General features: G+C 44.0%; 1 protein-coding gene, 1 long non-coding RNA gene and 1 pseudogene across 10 annotated transcripts; 1 reads left to right on the top strand and 2 right to left on the bottom strand.

Annotated features, from left to right (window-relative positions):
* Positions 1-215: 215 nt before the first annotated feature.
* LOC122319597 lies at positions 216-963 on the bottom strand. Its single transcript, XM_043207062.1, has one exon. It carries the CDS (start codon positions 747-749, stop codon positions 216-218), a length of 534 nt encoding a protein of 177 aa, XP_043062997.1. The 5' UTR covers positions 750-963.
* Positions 964-4,039: 3,076 nt separating this feature from the next.
* LOC122319572 lies at positions 4,040-11,159 on the bottom strand (annotated as a pseudogene).
* A 2,186-nt stretch (positions 11,160-13,345) lies between these two features.
* LOC120321564 lies at positions 13,346-15,136 on the top strand. Of its 9 annotated transcripts, none has more exons than XR_005561248.2 (5): positions 13,346-14,197; positions 14,259-14,364; positions 14,420-14,609; positions 14,674-14,872; positions 14,928-15,136. It is a non-coding gene; the product is annotated as an uncharacterized LOC120321564 (long non-coding RNA). The 9 variants fall into 9 exon arrangements; XR_005561246.2 differs by having other exon boundaries at positions 13,417-14,197; positions 14,259-14,360; XR_005561245.2 differs by having other exon boundaries at positions 13,515-13,532; positions 13,617-14,360.

The raw sequence follows: 15,136 nt of genomic DNA, 5'->3' as shown, positions 1-15,136 counted from the left end.
TCGTGGAATTCCGTTCTAGCTTAGTTTCTGTAACCATCATGATCTGGATACCCTCTTTTTTTATGAAGGCTTCCAGCTCGTCTTTTTTGTTGGAGACTCCACAGGAGTTCCAATACCCTATTTTGAGGGTATTGATAGAGTGTGTATTGTTAGTGTTTGATGTCATGGTGCTAGTTTATTTTGCGTAGATTTGTATGGTTTATGGTTTATGGTTTTTAGAAGGACATGGGATGTACTGTGGTCAGATTTTTGTTGGTTCCGAGGCTTTTGAATAGGAGTTCCGTTAGTGCGTCAATTTTCTTCTCCATTGCCAGTACGCGTTGCGCAAGGTTCAGGTCATCAGGAGGTCCTCTTTGCGAGTGCTTTTGCCCGGCCTCAGGCTCGACGGTGGCTTCCTTTATCGTTCTTGGTCTGAAGTTTAGTCTGGCAGCTCTGCTTGTTGTTGGCGGGCTGCCGTCGTCACCCCTCCTGGGGCTTGTCGTCATTCCATCTCGAGCTTGGTCTTTGGTATCACTCCTTTCCTTGCGTAGCTTGTCGTTGAAGGCCTCGAGGTGTCTTTGTGCCGGGTTTCTTGGGGTCTTTGGGGGTCGCGGCTTGGAATTGTCCTTAGAGTTTATCCTATTTTTTGTGGGTCCCTTGTCCGCATTTCGGCGCCATTTATTCAGCCGTTTTTGAATGGCGGCATCGTGTGTTGTAGGTCGTATATGATATGGTCTGGCATCCTTAATATTTTGCCGGAAAGGATTCATTTCAAACTTCCTGGCGGCTTCCTTTCGGGTTTCGGCTGCTTTGGTGCTATATGGTAGTCGGGGGGTTTTGTTGAAGGGGAGGGGGGCTGTCGTTCGTAATTGTTCGTTTTAGCGTCCATCGTTGTCCTAATTTTATGAAAATCTATCCTGTTTACTGCTAGTTTTTGCTTTTCTGCCTTATAGGCAGGGCACCCCTTGTATGCGCTGATGTGGTTTCCTTGGCAGTTTGAGCAGGTGGCGGGGGTTGATCTGGGTTTGGTGCACTCACTAGACCAATGCTGGCCAGCGCACTTCATGCACCTTGGGGGCTTCATGCATGTGTTCCTAGCATGCCTGAAGCCCTGGCACCTGAAACACTGGACCGGTTCCCTTGTCCTGTTTTTCCTTTCTATTTCCACTTTTTGTCCGCCTAGTTGTTTAATGGAGAGGATCCGAAGGTGGCTTCCGTCCATGACCGAGGCGATTTCTACCTCATGCATCCGCATCGGGCCACCAGTTGCAGGGTTTGTCATGTTCCTTGTGAACTTAGTCTGGTGGCCGAGCTTCTGCAGCTCGCTATTGATCCACGAGCAAGGGGTAGAGGGGTGCAGGTGACGAATAACAACTCTGAAACCCCTTTCAGATTTATTCTGGTTTGAGTAGAATGGGATACCACTTTTAGCTAGTATGTCTTTAATTGTTCTATGTGCAGTCAAGTCTTTCGCCTGGATAGTTACCCCGTTTCCTATAGATGTTTTTGTTGTAAAACTGTCTACCCCTGCTGAGTAATTTAGCTTTTCCAAAAGTGGCACGATTTCCCTAACATTTTCTATATGAATAGGGGGGGCCCTGCGGCTCTGTGGAACTATTTGCCACGGGGGCAGTTCGGTAGCCGGATTTTTGGGGGGAGGGGGGGCAATTTCAGTTTGCGCCGGTGCGCTGCGTGCAGAGGCCTTTTCACTCTCGACTGGGTGGCGGGGGGCTTTTATTTCCTCGACAATACTTTTGGCCGCCTTACTTTTAAAGATGGGGGTGGCTAGGGGGGGGAAAGGGTTTGGGGTCGCAAAATTGGTGGGCACACATGCTTTTTTATTGGGCGTTTTATAGCTAAAGCTATCCCTGTCCATGTTGGTATTTGTGCGCTTGCCCGGGGTTTTCGTAATTGGTGCCGGATCAGAGGATGCCACAATTCCTGGACCGGTTCCGGCCACCACTTCCGAAAAACTCATAGGCAGTGCGTTCGTGCTATTGGGGGGTGAATTAAAAAGGTCCCGCTTGGCTGCAGGCCGGTTGAGGGTTCTGGATGCAGATGTGTTACCCATGGAGTGTGTAGTGGTGACTTTGAAATTTAAATTAGTCTGAACAGGGGAACACAAAGAAGCGCCTTTCAGTTGGGGGGAGATTCTTTTATTTTTTGTAGTTTCCGCGAGAATGGTGGGTTTCTTTTTTAAGCTTAGTTTGGAAATGTCAGGTTTAGGATATAAGTTTTGGAAAAAAGTATTGCGAGTTATTAATTTATGTTGTGTTTCACCTTGGTTGTGGTCCCTGCTATTGTCATATATATTGGCTAGTTTATGTAGTGTGTCAGCATTTGCAAGCGCGGGACTTTTTGAGCGGCTGTTTGTGCTTATGTTAATAACCTTGCTTGTGTGTGTAGGTGAGAGAGAGTGAGGGGAAATGCTTTTAGAGCCAATTTTTGTAGATGTGCTGAGGTTTCTCTCCATGCTGTTGTCTTCATGTGTGGGGAAAGGGAAATTTCTAAGAGCGCCGCTCTTTTTGTCATCCGTGTTGGTATTAGTAGTTTCAGCTGCGTTGGTGTTGTGAGCTGTTGTCAATTTTTTCCCCCTATTTGTATGTGTGATAGAAAGAGGGGAAACCACTGGCCCATTTGAGACGCTACTTTTGGCGCCAGCTGTTTCTTTATTAGTATTAGTAAGGAAGAGCGGGTCTTTTTGGGCATTTTTGTTTTCTCTATTCTCTTTCCCCTTATATGTAAGTGAATTTATAATTTTTATAGCAGCCTCGGAAGGGTTTTTTAGACTGTTAATTGCAGAGTTGGAAGACGATTTTTTCATGTTTATTAAACTGATATTAAACTGAGAGTTGTTAGAATTATGGGACATGGGCGAGATTTCCAGGTAGAAAGGGGTATTTTGTCTTTCTGGGCTCGAGAAAAGAGAGAGCGCCTCGTCATTTGAAGAGTCGTCAGAGAGAATTATTTGGCCATAATATCTGCTGACTATATGTAAAGGAACGATACTTTTTGTGGTATAAATACCCTGACTTTGGTTTTGGCGGGTCCTTTGGTACGATTCCTTTTCTTTGCTAGTCCGTCTTTGCCTCTTTTTTGCGTTCTTCCTTCTTTGCGACGTTAGGGTTCTTCTTTATGGTTCTCCTTTATGGTTTCTCTTTATAGCTCCTCTTTATGGTTCTTCTTTATGGCTCCACTTCTTTATTAAAATCTGCAGCTCGCTGGGTTTGTCGATTTGTCTCAAAATATTTCACCGAAATCACCGAATTTATATGCTTTTTTTTAAAATGTTTATTTTAATTGTTTATGAAAATTGTTTGTCAAATTGTTTCTGTATAAATTTTCCCGCCGGGAATTTTTTGTCTTTCCACTTGTGGAGATTTTCACTTTAATGTCCCGTTTATTTTTCGTTTGCTTTGTACTTTCGATTGTATTTTAAATTGTAATTGTTATAAACAATTTTAGGCAATTTAAAAATATCTTTTATTAACTTTGCTATTTGGACTTTGCTTTTGTCTTTTCACTTGCGGAGATTTTCACTTAACTGTCCCGTTTATTTTTCGTTTGCTTTTACTTTCGATTGTATTTTAAATTGTAATTGTTATAAACAATTTTAGGCAATTTAAAATATCTTTTATTAACTTTGCTATTTTTTTTTTTTTTTGACGTTTCTGGTGAAAGTACGGAAGACAGAATGATGATTTCTGCCCCGCATCCACGCATTTATTTGCCTGTGATTACACAGAGTGCAATTTCTAGGTACAATTATTTTCGTTTTTGAATTTGTACAATGTTGGGGATGAGTGTAAGGGTTGGACAGGTGTGGTAAATATACATGATTTGGTATTTTCTTAATTATAAACATTGCGTGGGTGGTAACATTAACATATGGTTTTTGGTTTGTTTACATTTTTTAGAATTTCAGGCAATTTGCATAAGTCAATTTATTTGAGTTTAATTTTACTTTTATTTATATTTTCAGGTACCCCCGCCAGAAGGACGGAAGCACCGAGCCTCAGGAGTCTTTGCCGGTGGGAATGGGAGCTGCCTGTCCCAGTTATTTGCAGCACGCAGGCTGCGCGCAACTTTTGAATTTGAGTTGGGCCAGCGTTTAGCAGTTTCACCAGTCGTCAGAGTTTTATTTTCGTGTGGAGATCCCGCGCCGCCGTCAATTTAGATTTTAGTTTGCAGGAGGCTGCCAACCCGCCCATGGGTCTCATCGCCAGCCTTCAAATGGTTCAAATCGCAGTGGATTCCCGCGCCGCCGTCTTAATTCAAGGTCCAGGGAGTTGCTGCATTTCAGCTGGAGTTCTTCAAATCGCAGTGGATTCCCGCGTCGCCGTCTAATTCCAGGGTCCAGGGAGTTGCTGCGCTTCAGCTGGAGTTCATCAAAGTATCAGCGAGAGCGTCGTCATTGCTTTGGAGTCACCAGGGTCGTCTCTTCTGTGGGTCGTCTCGCCAGGGAAAGGAGGCATCTTGTGGACGCCGGGCCAAGATGCTTTGCTTTGGGCCGACGCTCGTAAATGTCAATGGAATTGGATGCAGAGAATTGGATTAGATAAGTATATCTATGTGTTTAGTTTTGTTTTGTCCGATTTTAGTTTTTTGTCTTTTCTTTTGCAGGTCCAGTTTGTCCAGGATTTTAAATTTGTCCGGTGGGATTTGGAAAGGAAAGCGGTGCCATGGATTTATAAGAAGCATCGTTGGGGAGGTTCGTGTATGTCGGTAGGTTTGTATATGCATTTAGTGTTCTGTTGTTGTTAGTTAATTTTGTACTTCTTCAGGGATATTTTCATTATACCACTACTATTATAAAAAGGTCGAATTTGAGGGTCACCATTTTGACCTTTTGCCGGGCCGGCAGCGCCACACCCAGAATTCAGGAGGGCGAGGGGGCATTCCGATATGGAAACGGCATCAAAACATTATATGTTTTTAATGTTTTTAGGTGCCAAAAACATCGTTTTCCGTTGCGTAAGTCGGGAGGTAGAAATTTGCATAGTTTACGCTTTTATTAATTAATTTTGTTCTTTTTCAGGGATGTTTTCAGTGTACTGTTGCTGCCGGGAAAAAAGTCGAATTCAGGGGTCATGCTTTTGGCCTTTTGCCAGGCCAGCAGCGCCGCGCTTAGGATTCAGAAGGACGAGGGGGCATCCTAGCATGGAAATGGCATCAAAAAATTATGCGTTTTTAGTGTTTTAGTTGCCAAAAACTTCGTTTTCTGTTGCGTCTAGTAGGTGAGTTGTGGATTTCGTCGTTTTATGCTTTTATTAATTTGTTATTCTTTTTCAGGGATATTGTAGTTGCTACCGGGAAAAAGTTGAATTTAGGGGTCACGATTTTGGCCTTTTGCCGGGTCGGCAGCGCCGCACCAAGGGTCAATAAAAACGAGGGTGCTTCTTGACATGGGGACGGCATCGAAACTTTGTGCATTTTTATATATATTATTATATATTACACTGCTATATGTTTTGATTAAATTATTACAATCTTTAACGGAGATTTCGTCAATATTGCATTTCTGAGGGAAAAAAGTCAGTTTTAGAGGTTTCTATTTCGTCCTTTTGCCGGGTCGGTGGCACCACTCCTAGGGTCTGTAAAACGTGGGGGAATCCCAATAAGGAAACTGCGTCAAAACATTGCATGTTTTTTGTGTTCTAAGTGTCAATGAGTTGGTTTGTCCACTACGCCAAGTCGGGTCGTCTTTTGTCATCGAGTACGGCTTTAGGGGAGATTGCCGCTGATTGTTTCAGGACCTTACAAGGGATCTACAGCAAAAGGATCTGCAGCAAATGGTTCAGATAAGTGACGTTGTGCATACGCTGCTGCAATAAGTCGACTTAGTTTCGTCATGTTTTTGCCGCGCTTTGATCCTTCGCGTGTCCGTCTGCTTCTAGATACATCTTTGCTAGTCTTGTTGGGTGACATCCTTCATATGCGCTTCGTCGGGGTCAGCAGGGATGAGTCGTCGAGGGGGTACTTCGTCCGTGTTTCGCAGGTCATTAGGATAGAGATGAAGACACTTTGCTGTCGCTTGGGTATTATTGTTTCAGTGAAATAGCCCGCATCCATAGCTTTAATGTAGATTTTAAGTCATTTCGAATACGTAATATTCAGCCATAACTTTCTATTTTGTTGTATGAGCTGCATTTTTTGGGGAGCGGTTTATGTCGACGTTTGTTAAGGTTCGTAGTCAGGGATGACTAGTTTGATCACTGTGGGGGGTTGGCCGAGCATTAGTTCCATGACCCTTTCTTTGGTGATCATTCCTTTCTTGTACATTTTGCTGAATTTGTTTATGAGTAATTCGCACCATCTATCTGGTGGTCCTTTCTCCAGGGCTTTTTTCCTTTCTTCTTTTTCCCTTTCCTTCCTTTCTTCCTCTGCTTTACAGTCTCTCGCTTCCATTTCTTCGTCCTCCAGTTGAAGAAGAGTAGGAAGGGTCTGTCTATAGTCGTACCTTAATTTAGAGACTATTTCTAATTCCTCTATATCCGTGTAACTGTATAGTGATTTGTACGTGGGTTCGTCAGGAGGCTTTGGGATGTTTTGTAGGAGAGGCAGTAGGTATTTTGTGTATTGATTTACATACCTAGTTCTACTTGCTGCCAGTCTAATGGGCTTGTAGGATTTTGTCAGTAGTTCTTTTATTAGTGGGTTTTCGTGGTCGGCAATAGAGTTGGCATATCGTTTGCTGGCTTGGTCAAATACTTCGTCAAAGGATTTTATATTATATTTTTCCCTAATTGTTAATTGTTTGGTGTATCTGTTTGCATTTATGATCCTTCTTATGAGTTTGTTTTCTAGGGTTTGTATTTTTTTGGTTTGGGTGGCTGATGTGAGGGACCCCCAGATCGCAATGGCATAATGCCATATGGGGGAAATAATTTGCTTCCACAGGAGTAGTTTTGTCTTTTTAGGTAGGTGACTATTTTTACCTATAAGCCATTCCAGTCTTTTATATGCGGCTATAATTTTCCCTTTTAGCAGGATGAGGTGCGCCCCAAAAGTCAGCTTACGATCAAGTGTAACTCCAAGATAGCCGTGTTTGCTGAGTTTGGTGGCCCTTTGCCCGTCAACGGTAGGGGGGGTGTAAATGTTTTCTGTTTTTCTTTAAGGGAAAATAAGACGTGGCCTGTCTTCTTTCCATTTATTGCAATATCCCATTTCTTTGCCCATCTACAAAATGTATTTATGTACGTTTGATTTATGTTTATTGCGGTCCGAGGGTTGTTTGAGCGGCTTATAATTATGGTGTCGTCTGCGTAGGTTGCGAGGATGATATTCTTAGGTTGGTAGTCAGGTAGAGATATGTTGCGAATGTATCCTTTAAGGATAGGGGGTGGCATGTCCGATGTGTATATTGAGTACAGGACTGGTCCCAGAATACTGCCTTGAGGCACTCCCGCATTGATGGTGCCAATTCTGGAGGACGTTTCGTTGTTGACTCTGACCTGGAAAGTCCTGTCTGTCAGATATGATTCCAGTAGTATGAACAATTGGTTAGGGATGAGTTTTGTTAGTTTAAGGAGTAGTCCGTCGTGCCATACTCTGTCAAATGCTTCCGTTATGTCTAGGAAAGTGGCTGAGCATACTTCCTTTTCCTCGTAGGCTTCTAGGATGAATTTTGTGACTCTGGCTAGTTGATGTTCCGCCCCGTGTCCTTTTCTGAAACCAAATTGGTGATTTGGGATTGCTTTGGAGAAGGATTCGATTTTAAATAGTCTGTTTAGGATAATGCGCTCGAAAATCTTGGATAGTCCAGAGAGCAGACTAATGGGTCGGTAGGAGTTAAGAAGTGAAGGCGATTTTCCGGGTTTTAAAATCATGGAAATACAGGCATGCTTCCACTTTTTTGGAAAGTAGCCAGTGTTAAGCATTTTATTATAAATGAGGATGAGGTAAATCTTGGCCTTTTTTGGGAGGTTGCCAATGACCTTGTTGCTAATGTTGTCAGCGCCCGGGGCTTTCTTTGGTTCTAGAGATTTGATCAGCACGTCCAGTTCGGCTAGAGTAACAGGTTGGGGTCTGCTGCTGCCTGATTCGTCCCGCAGCTTCATTGATTTGTATTTGTCCAGTTCTTTTTTGATGTTTTCCCGGTCGTCAGTGTTGTTCCTTTGGTTTGCCTTGAAGCGCGATTCTAGGTGGGAGGCGAATGCTTCCGCTCTTTCCTCAAGCGTCCTAGTCCAGGGGCTAGCTGACCTTGAGCTTGTGCAGTCGACGTCCTTCTTCAGTGGCCAGATGGGTTGCGGCTGTTTCTTGACGTCATTGGTCCATTTCCATAGTTTCTGCATCCTATATCTGTCTGTTGGGTCGATGTGTTGTAGCTTAGTGTTGATTTGGCTTGTTTTGATTTTTCTTATTTCCTTTGCCAGTCTGTTTTGCGCTGCCTTGAACCACCTTTTAGCCTCTTCCGTTCCTGCTGATCTGAAGATCCTATTTAACTCCTTTTTTTCTTCCAGAAGACGAGAGGTAGCAGTATCCAGATTGGAGTTTGATTCCTTCCTTCGGTAATTTTCCCTTGGGTTGTTTTGATGGCGGTTTTTGGGGTGGCTTCGCTGGCTGCAGATTTTATGTTATTGAGAAAGATATCAATGCAATCGTCAATGTCCTGTCCAGTCCGTATTTCTGTATTTAGCAACATTTTATCTTCTAAAATTTTCTTGAATTTAGTCATGTTTGTGTTCCTATTTAATATAGCATTAGTTGTCTTTTTGAAATGTACTTCGTCGGGATCGAGGATTATTTGGATCGGGAGGTGGTCGGAACTGAGGTCATTGGAGGAGAAGGTCCTTGAGATTCGTTTGCGGAGTCCCTTGCATATAGCAAAGTCAAGGGCAGACGGTTGTTTTCTCCTATCGAAAGGAAAATGGGTGGCTTGTCCGGTGGCGACTACGTCGAGGCCTTTATTTTGCATAATAGCCTGCATTAGAGATCTACCCCTTTCGCAGGATGAGTAGTTTCCCCAACACCTGTGCTTGCTGTTCCAGTCGCCGCCAAGGATAAATTTGGACTTGCCATCCAGCAGCGTTTCAAAGTGGCTGAAGAGCTTTTGGAAGTTTTCTGGAGTCCACTTATACACCGGCGGGCAATAGATTGGGGCAACAATTGTCATGTTTGCGCGGATGCAGTTTGAGGGGATTAGGGCTATGGGTGCACTTTGCAAGAACTCTGTCTCGATGGGATTTAGGCAGGTGTGTCGGACAGATTGGCTGACAATGGTGGCCGTGCCGCCTTTCCTGTGTGCTGTTGGGTTTTGTGCGAGGTAGGTGTGGAAACCTTTGAAGTTGAGTATCGTGGAATTCCGTTCTAGCTTAGTTTCTGTAACCATCATGATCTGGATACCCTCTTTTTTATGAAGGCTTCCAGCTCGTCTTTTTTGTTGGAGACTCCACAGGAGTTCCAATACCCTATTTTGAGGGTATTGATAGAGTGTGTATTGTTAGTGTTTGATGTCATGGTGCTAGTTTATTTTGCGTAGATTTGTATGGTTTATGGTTTATGGTTTTTAGAAGGACATGGGATGTACTGTGGTCAGATTTTTGTTGGTTCCGAGGCTTTTGAATAGGAGTTCCGTTAGTGCGTCAATTTTCTTCTCCATTGCCAGTACGCGTTGCGCAAGGTTCAGGTCATCAGGAGGTCCTCTTTGCGAGTGCTTTTGCCCGGCCTCAGGCTCGACGGTGGCTTCCTTTATCGTTCTTGGTCTGAAGTTTAGTCTGGCAGCTCTGCTTGTTGTTGGCGGGCTGCCGTCGTCACCCCTCCTGGGGCTTGTCGTCATTCCATCTCGAGCTTGGTCTTTGGTATCACTCCTTCCTTGCGTAGCTTGTCGTTGAAGGCCTCGAGGTGTCTTTGTGCCGGGTTTCTTGGGTCTTTGGGGGTCGCGCTTGGAATTGTCCTTAGAGTTTATCCTATTTTTTGTGGTCCCTTGTCCGCATTTCGGCGCCATTTATTCAGCCGTTTTTGAATGGCGGCATCGTGTGTTGTAGGTCGTATATGATATGGTCTGCATCCTTAATATTTTGCCGGAAAGGATTCATTTCAATTCCTGGCGGCTTCCTTTCGGGTTTCGGCTGCTTTGGTGCTATATGGTAGTCGGGGGGTTTTGTTGAAGGGGAGGGGCTGTCGTTCGTAATTGTTCGTTTTAGCGTCCATCGTTTCCTAATTTTATGAAAATCTATCCTGTTTACTGCTAGTTTTTGCTTTTCTGCCTTATAGGCAGGGCACCCCTTGTATGCGCTGATGTGGTTTCCTTGCAGTTTGAGCAGGTGGCGGGGGTTGATCTGGGTTTGGTGCACTCACTAGACCAATGCTGGCCAGCGCACTTCATGCACCTTGGGGCTTCATGCATGTGTTCCTAGCATGCCTGAAGCCCTGGCACCTGAACACTGGACCGGTTCCCTTGTCCTGTTTTTCCTTTCTATTTCCACTTTTGTCCGCCTAGTTGTTTAATGGAGAGGATCCGAAGGTGGCTTCCGTCCATGACCGAGGCGATTTCTACCTCATGCATCCGCATCGGGCCACCAGTTGCAGGTTTGTCATGTTCCTTGTGAACTTAGTCTGGTGGCCGAGCTTCTGCAGCTCGCTATTGATCCACGAGCAAGGGGTAGAGGTGCAGGTGACGAATAACAACTCTGAAACCCCTTTCAGATTTATTCTGGTTGAGTAGAATGGGATACCACTTTTAGCTAGTATGTCTTTAATTGTTCTATGTGCAGTCAAGTCTTTCGCCTGGATAGTTACCCCGTTTCCTATAGATGTTTTTGTTGTAAAACTGTCTACCCCTGCTGAGTAATTTAGCTTTTCCAAAAGTGGCACGATTTCCCTAACATTTCTATATGAATAGGGGGGCCTGCGCTCTGTGAACTATTTGCCACGGGGGCAGTTCGGTAGCCGATTTTTGGGGGAGGGGGGCAATTTCAGTTGCGCGGTGCGCTGCGTGCAGAGGCCTTTCACTCTCGACTGGGTGCGGGGGCTTTTATTTCCTCGACAATACTTTGGCCGCCTTACTTTTAAAGATGGGGGGTAGGGGGGAAAGGGTTGGGGTCGCAAATTGTGGCACACATGCTTTTTTATTGGCGTTTTATAGTAAAGCTATCCCTGTCATTTTTTGTGCTTGCCCGGTTGTAATTGGTGCCGATCAGGATCCACACCCCGGTCCCCACCACTTCCGAAAAACTCATAGAGTGCGTTCGTCTATTGGGGTATTAAGTTTTTGACGTTTCTGGTGAAAGTACGGAAGACAGAATGATGATTTCTGCCCCGCATCCACGCATTTATTTGCCTGTGATTACACAGAGTGCAATTTCTAGGTACAATTATTTTCGTTTTTGAATTTGTACAATGTTGGGGATGAGTGTAAGGGTTGGACAGGTGTGGTAAATATACATGATTTGGTATTTTCTTAATTATAAACATTGCGTGGGTGGTAACATTAACATATGGTTTTTGGTTTGTTTACATTTTTTAGAATTTCAGGCAATTTGCATAAGTCAATTTATTTGAGTTTAATTTTACTTTTATTTATATTTTCAGGTACCCCCGCCAGAAGGACGGAAGCACCGAGCCTCAGGAGTCTTTGCCGGTGGGGAATGGGAGCTGCCTGTCCCAGTTATTTGCAGCACGCAGGCTGCGCGCAACTTTTGAATTTGAGTTGGGCCAGCGTTTAGCAGTTTCACCAGTCGTCAGAGTTTTATTTTCGTGTGGAGATCCCGCGCCGCCGTCAATTTAGATTTTAGTTTGCAGGAGGCTGCCAACCCGCCCATGGGTCTCATCGCCAGCCTTCAAATGGTTCAAATCGCAGTGGATTCCCGCGCCGCCGTCTTAATTCAAGGTCCAGGGAGTTGCTGCATTTCAGCTGGAGTTCTTCAAATCGCAGTGGATTCCCGCGTCGCCGTCTAATTCCAGGGTCCAGGGAGTTGCTGCGCTTCAGCTGGAGTTCATCAAAGTATCAGCGAGAGCGTCGTCATTGCTTTGGAGTCACCAGGGTCGTCTCTTCTGTGGGTCGTCTCGCCAGGGAAAGGAGGCATCTTGTGGACGCCGGGCCAAGATGCTTTGCTTTGGGCCGACGCTCGTAAATGTCAATGGAATTGGATGCAGAGAATTGGATTAGATAAGTATATCTATGTGTTTAGTTTTGTTTTGTCCGATTTTAGTTTTTTGTCTTTTCTTTTGCAGGTCCAGTTTGTCCAGGATTTTAAATTTGTCCGGTGGGATTTGGAAAGGAAAGCGGTGCCATGGATTTATAAGAAGCATCGTTGGGGAGGTTCGTGTATGTCGGTAGGTTTGTATATGCATTTAGTGTTCTGTTGTTGTTAGTTAATTTTGTACTTCTTCAGGGATATTTTCATTATACCACTACTATTATAAAAAGGTCGAATTTGAGGGTCACCATTTTGACCTTTTGCCGGGCCGGCAGCGCCACACCCAGAATTCAGGAGGGCGAGGGGGCATTCCGATATGGAAACGGCATCAAAACATTATATGTTTTTAATGTTTTTAGGTGCCAAAAACATCGTTTTCCGTTGCGTAAGTCGGGAGGTAGAAATTTGCATAGTTTACGCTTTTATTAATTAATTTTGTTCTTTTTCAGGGATGTTTTCAGTGTACTGTTGCTGCCGGGAAAAAAGTCGAATTCAGGGGTCATGCTTTTGGCCTTTTGCCAGGCCAGCAGCGCCGCGCTTAGGATTCAGAAGGACGAGGGGGCATCCTAGCATGGAAATGGCATCAAAAAATTATGCGTTTTTAGTGTTTTAGTTGCCAAAAACTTCGTTTTCTGTTGCGTCTAGTAGGTGAGTTGTGGATTTCATCGTTTTATGCTTTTATTAATTTGTTATTCTTTTTCAGGGATATTGTAGTTGCTACCGGGAAAAAAGTTGAATTTAGGGGTCACGATTTTGGCCTTTTGCCGGGTCGGCAGCGCCGCACCAAGGGTCAATAAAAACGAGGGTGCTTCTTGACATGGGGACGGCATCGAAACTTTGTGCATTTTTATATATATTATTATATATTACACTGCTATATGTTTTGATTAAATTATTACAATCTTTAACGGAGATTTCGTCAATATTGCATTTCTGAGGGAAAAAAGTCAGTTTTAGAGGTTTCTATTTCGTCCTTTTGCCGGGTCGGTGGCACCACTCCTAGGGTCTGTAAAACGTGGGGGAATCCCAATAAGGAAACTGCGTCAAAACATTGCATGTTTTTTGTGTTCTAAGTGTCAATGAGTTGGTTTGTCCACTACGCCAAGTCGGGTCGTCTTTTGTCATCGAGTACGGCTTTAGGGGAGATTGCCGCTGATTGTTTCAGGACCTTTTTTTTTTGACGTTTCTGGTGAAAGTACGGAAGACAGAATGATGATTTCTGCCCCGCATCCACGCATTTATTTGCCTGTGATTACACAGAGTGCAATTTCTAGGTACAATTATTTTCGTTTTTGAATTTGTACAATGTTGGGGATGAGTGTAAGGGTTGGACAGGTGTGGTAAATATACATGATTTGGTATTTTCTTAATTATAAACATTGCGTGGGTGGTAACATTAACATATGGTTTTTGGTTTGTTTACATTTTTTAGAATTTCAGGCAATTTGCATAAGTCAATTTATTTGAGTTTAATTTTACTTTTATTTATATTTTCAGGTACCCCCGCCAGAAGGACGGAAGCACCGAGCCTCAGGAGTCTTTGCCGGTGGGGAATGGGAGCTGCCTGTCCCAGTTATTTGCAGCACGCAGGCTGCGCGCAACTTTTGAATTTGAGTTGGGCCAGCGTTTAGCAGTTTCACCAGTCGTCAGAGTTTTATTTTCGTGTGGAGATCCCGCGCCGCCGTCAATTTAGATTTTAGTTTGCAGGAGGCTGCCAACCCGCCCATGGGTCTCATCGCCAGCCTTCAAATGGTTCAAATCGCAGTGGATTCCCGCGCCGCCGTCTTAATTCAAGGTCCAGGGAGTTGCTGCATTTCAGCTGGAGTTCTTCAAATCGCAGTGGATTCCCGCGTCGCCGTCTAATTCCAGGGTCCAGGGAGTTGCTGCGCTTCAGCTGGAGTTCATCAAAGTATCAGCGAGAGCGTCGTCATTGCTTTGGAGTCACCAGGGTCGTCTCTTCTGTGGGTCGTCTCGCCAGGGAAAGGAGGCATCTTGTGGACGCCGGGCCAAGATGCTTTGCTTTGGGCCGACGCTCGTAAATGTCAATGGAATTGGATGCAGAGAATTGGATTAGATAAGTATATCTATGTGTTTAGTTTTGTTTTGTCCGATTTTAGTTTTTTGTCTTTTCTTTTGCAGGTCCAGTTTGTCCAGGATTTTAAATTTGTCCGGTGGGATTTGGAAAGGAAAGCGGTGCCATGGATTTATAAGAAGCATCGTTGGGGAGGTTCGTGTATGTCGGTAGGTTTGTATATGCATTTAGTGTTCTGTTGTTGTTAGTTAATTTTGTACTTCTTCAGGGATATTTTCATTATACCACTACTATTATAAAAAGGTCGAATTTGAGGGTCACCATTTTGACCTTTTGCCGGGCCGGCAGCGCCACACCCAGAATTCAGGAGGGCGAGGGGGCATTCCGATATGGAAACGGCATCAAAACATTATATGTTTTTAATGTTTTTAGGTGCCAAAAACATCGTTTTCCGTTGCGTAAGTCGGGAGGTAGAAATTTGCATAGTTTACGCTTTTATTAATTAATTTTGTTCTTTTTCAGGGATGTTTTCAGTGTACTGTTGCTGCCGGGAAAAAAGTCGAATTCAGGGGTCATGCTTTTGGCCTTTTGCCAGGCCAGCAGCGCCGCGCTTAGGATTCAGAAGGACGAGGGGGCATCCTAGCATGGAAATGGCATCAAAAAATTATGCGTTTTTAGTGTTTTAGTTGCCAAAAACTTCGTTTTCTGTTGCGTCTAGTAGGTGAGTTGTGGATTTCATCGTTTTATGCTTTTATTAATTTGTTATTCTTTTTCAGGGATATTGTAGTTGCTACCGGGAAAAAAGTTGAATTTAGGGGTCACGATTTTGGCCTTTTGCCGGGTCGGCAGCGCCGCACCAAGGGTCAATAAAAACGAGGGTGCTTCTTGACATGGGGACGGCATCGAAACTTTGTGCATTTTTATATATATTATTATATATTACACTGCTATATGTTTTGATTAAATTATTACAATCTTTAACGGA

The sequence above is a fragment of the Drosophila yakuba genome, chromosome 3L (genome assembly GCF_016746365.2).
Source record: "Drosophila yakuba strain Tai18E2 chromosome 3L, Prin_Dyak_Tai18E2_2.1, whole genome shotgun sequence".
In the NCBI taxonomy this organism is placed as follows: Eukaryota; Metazoa; Arthropoda; class Insecta; order Diptera; family Drosophilidae; genus Drosophila; species Drosophila yakuba.
This window is presented reverse-complemented; position numbering and strand designations above follow the sequence as displayed.

Excerpts from the sequence above, each read along its gene's own strand:
- LOC122319597 (XM_043207062.1), bottom strand. The coding sequence starts at position 749 with ATGAATCCTTTCCGGCAAAATATTAAGGATGCCAGACCATATCATATA.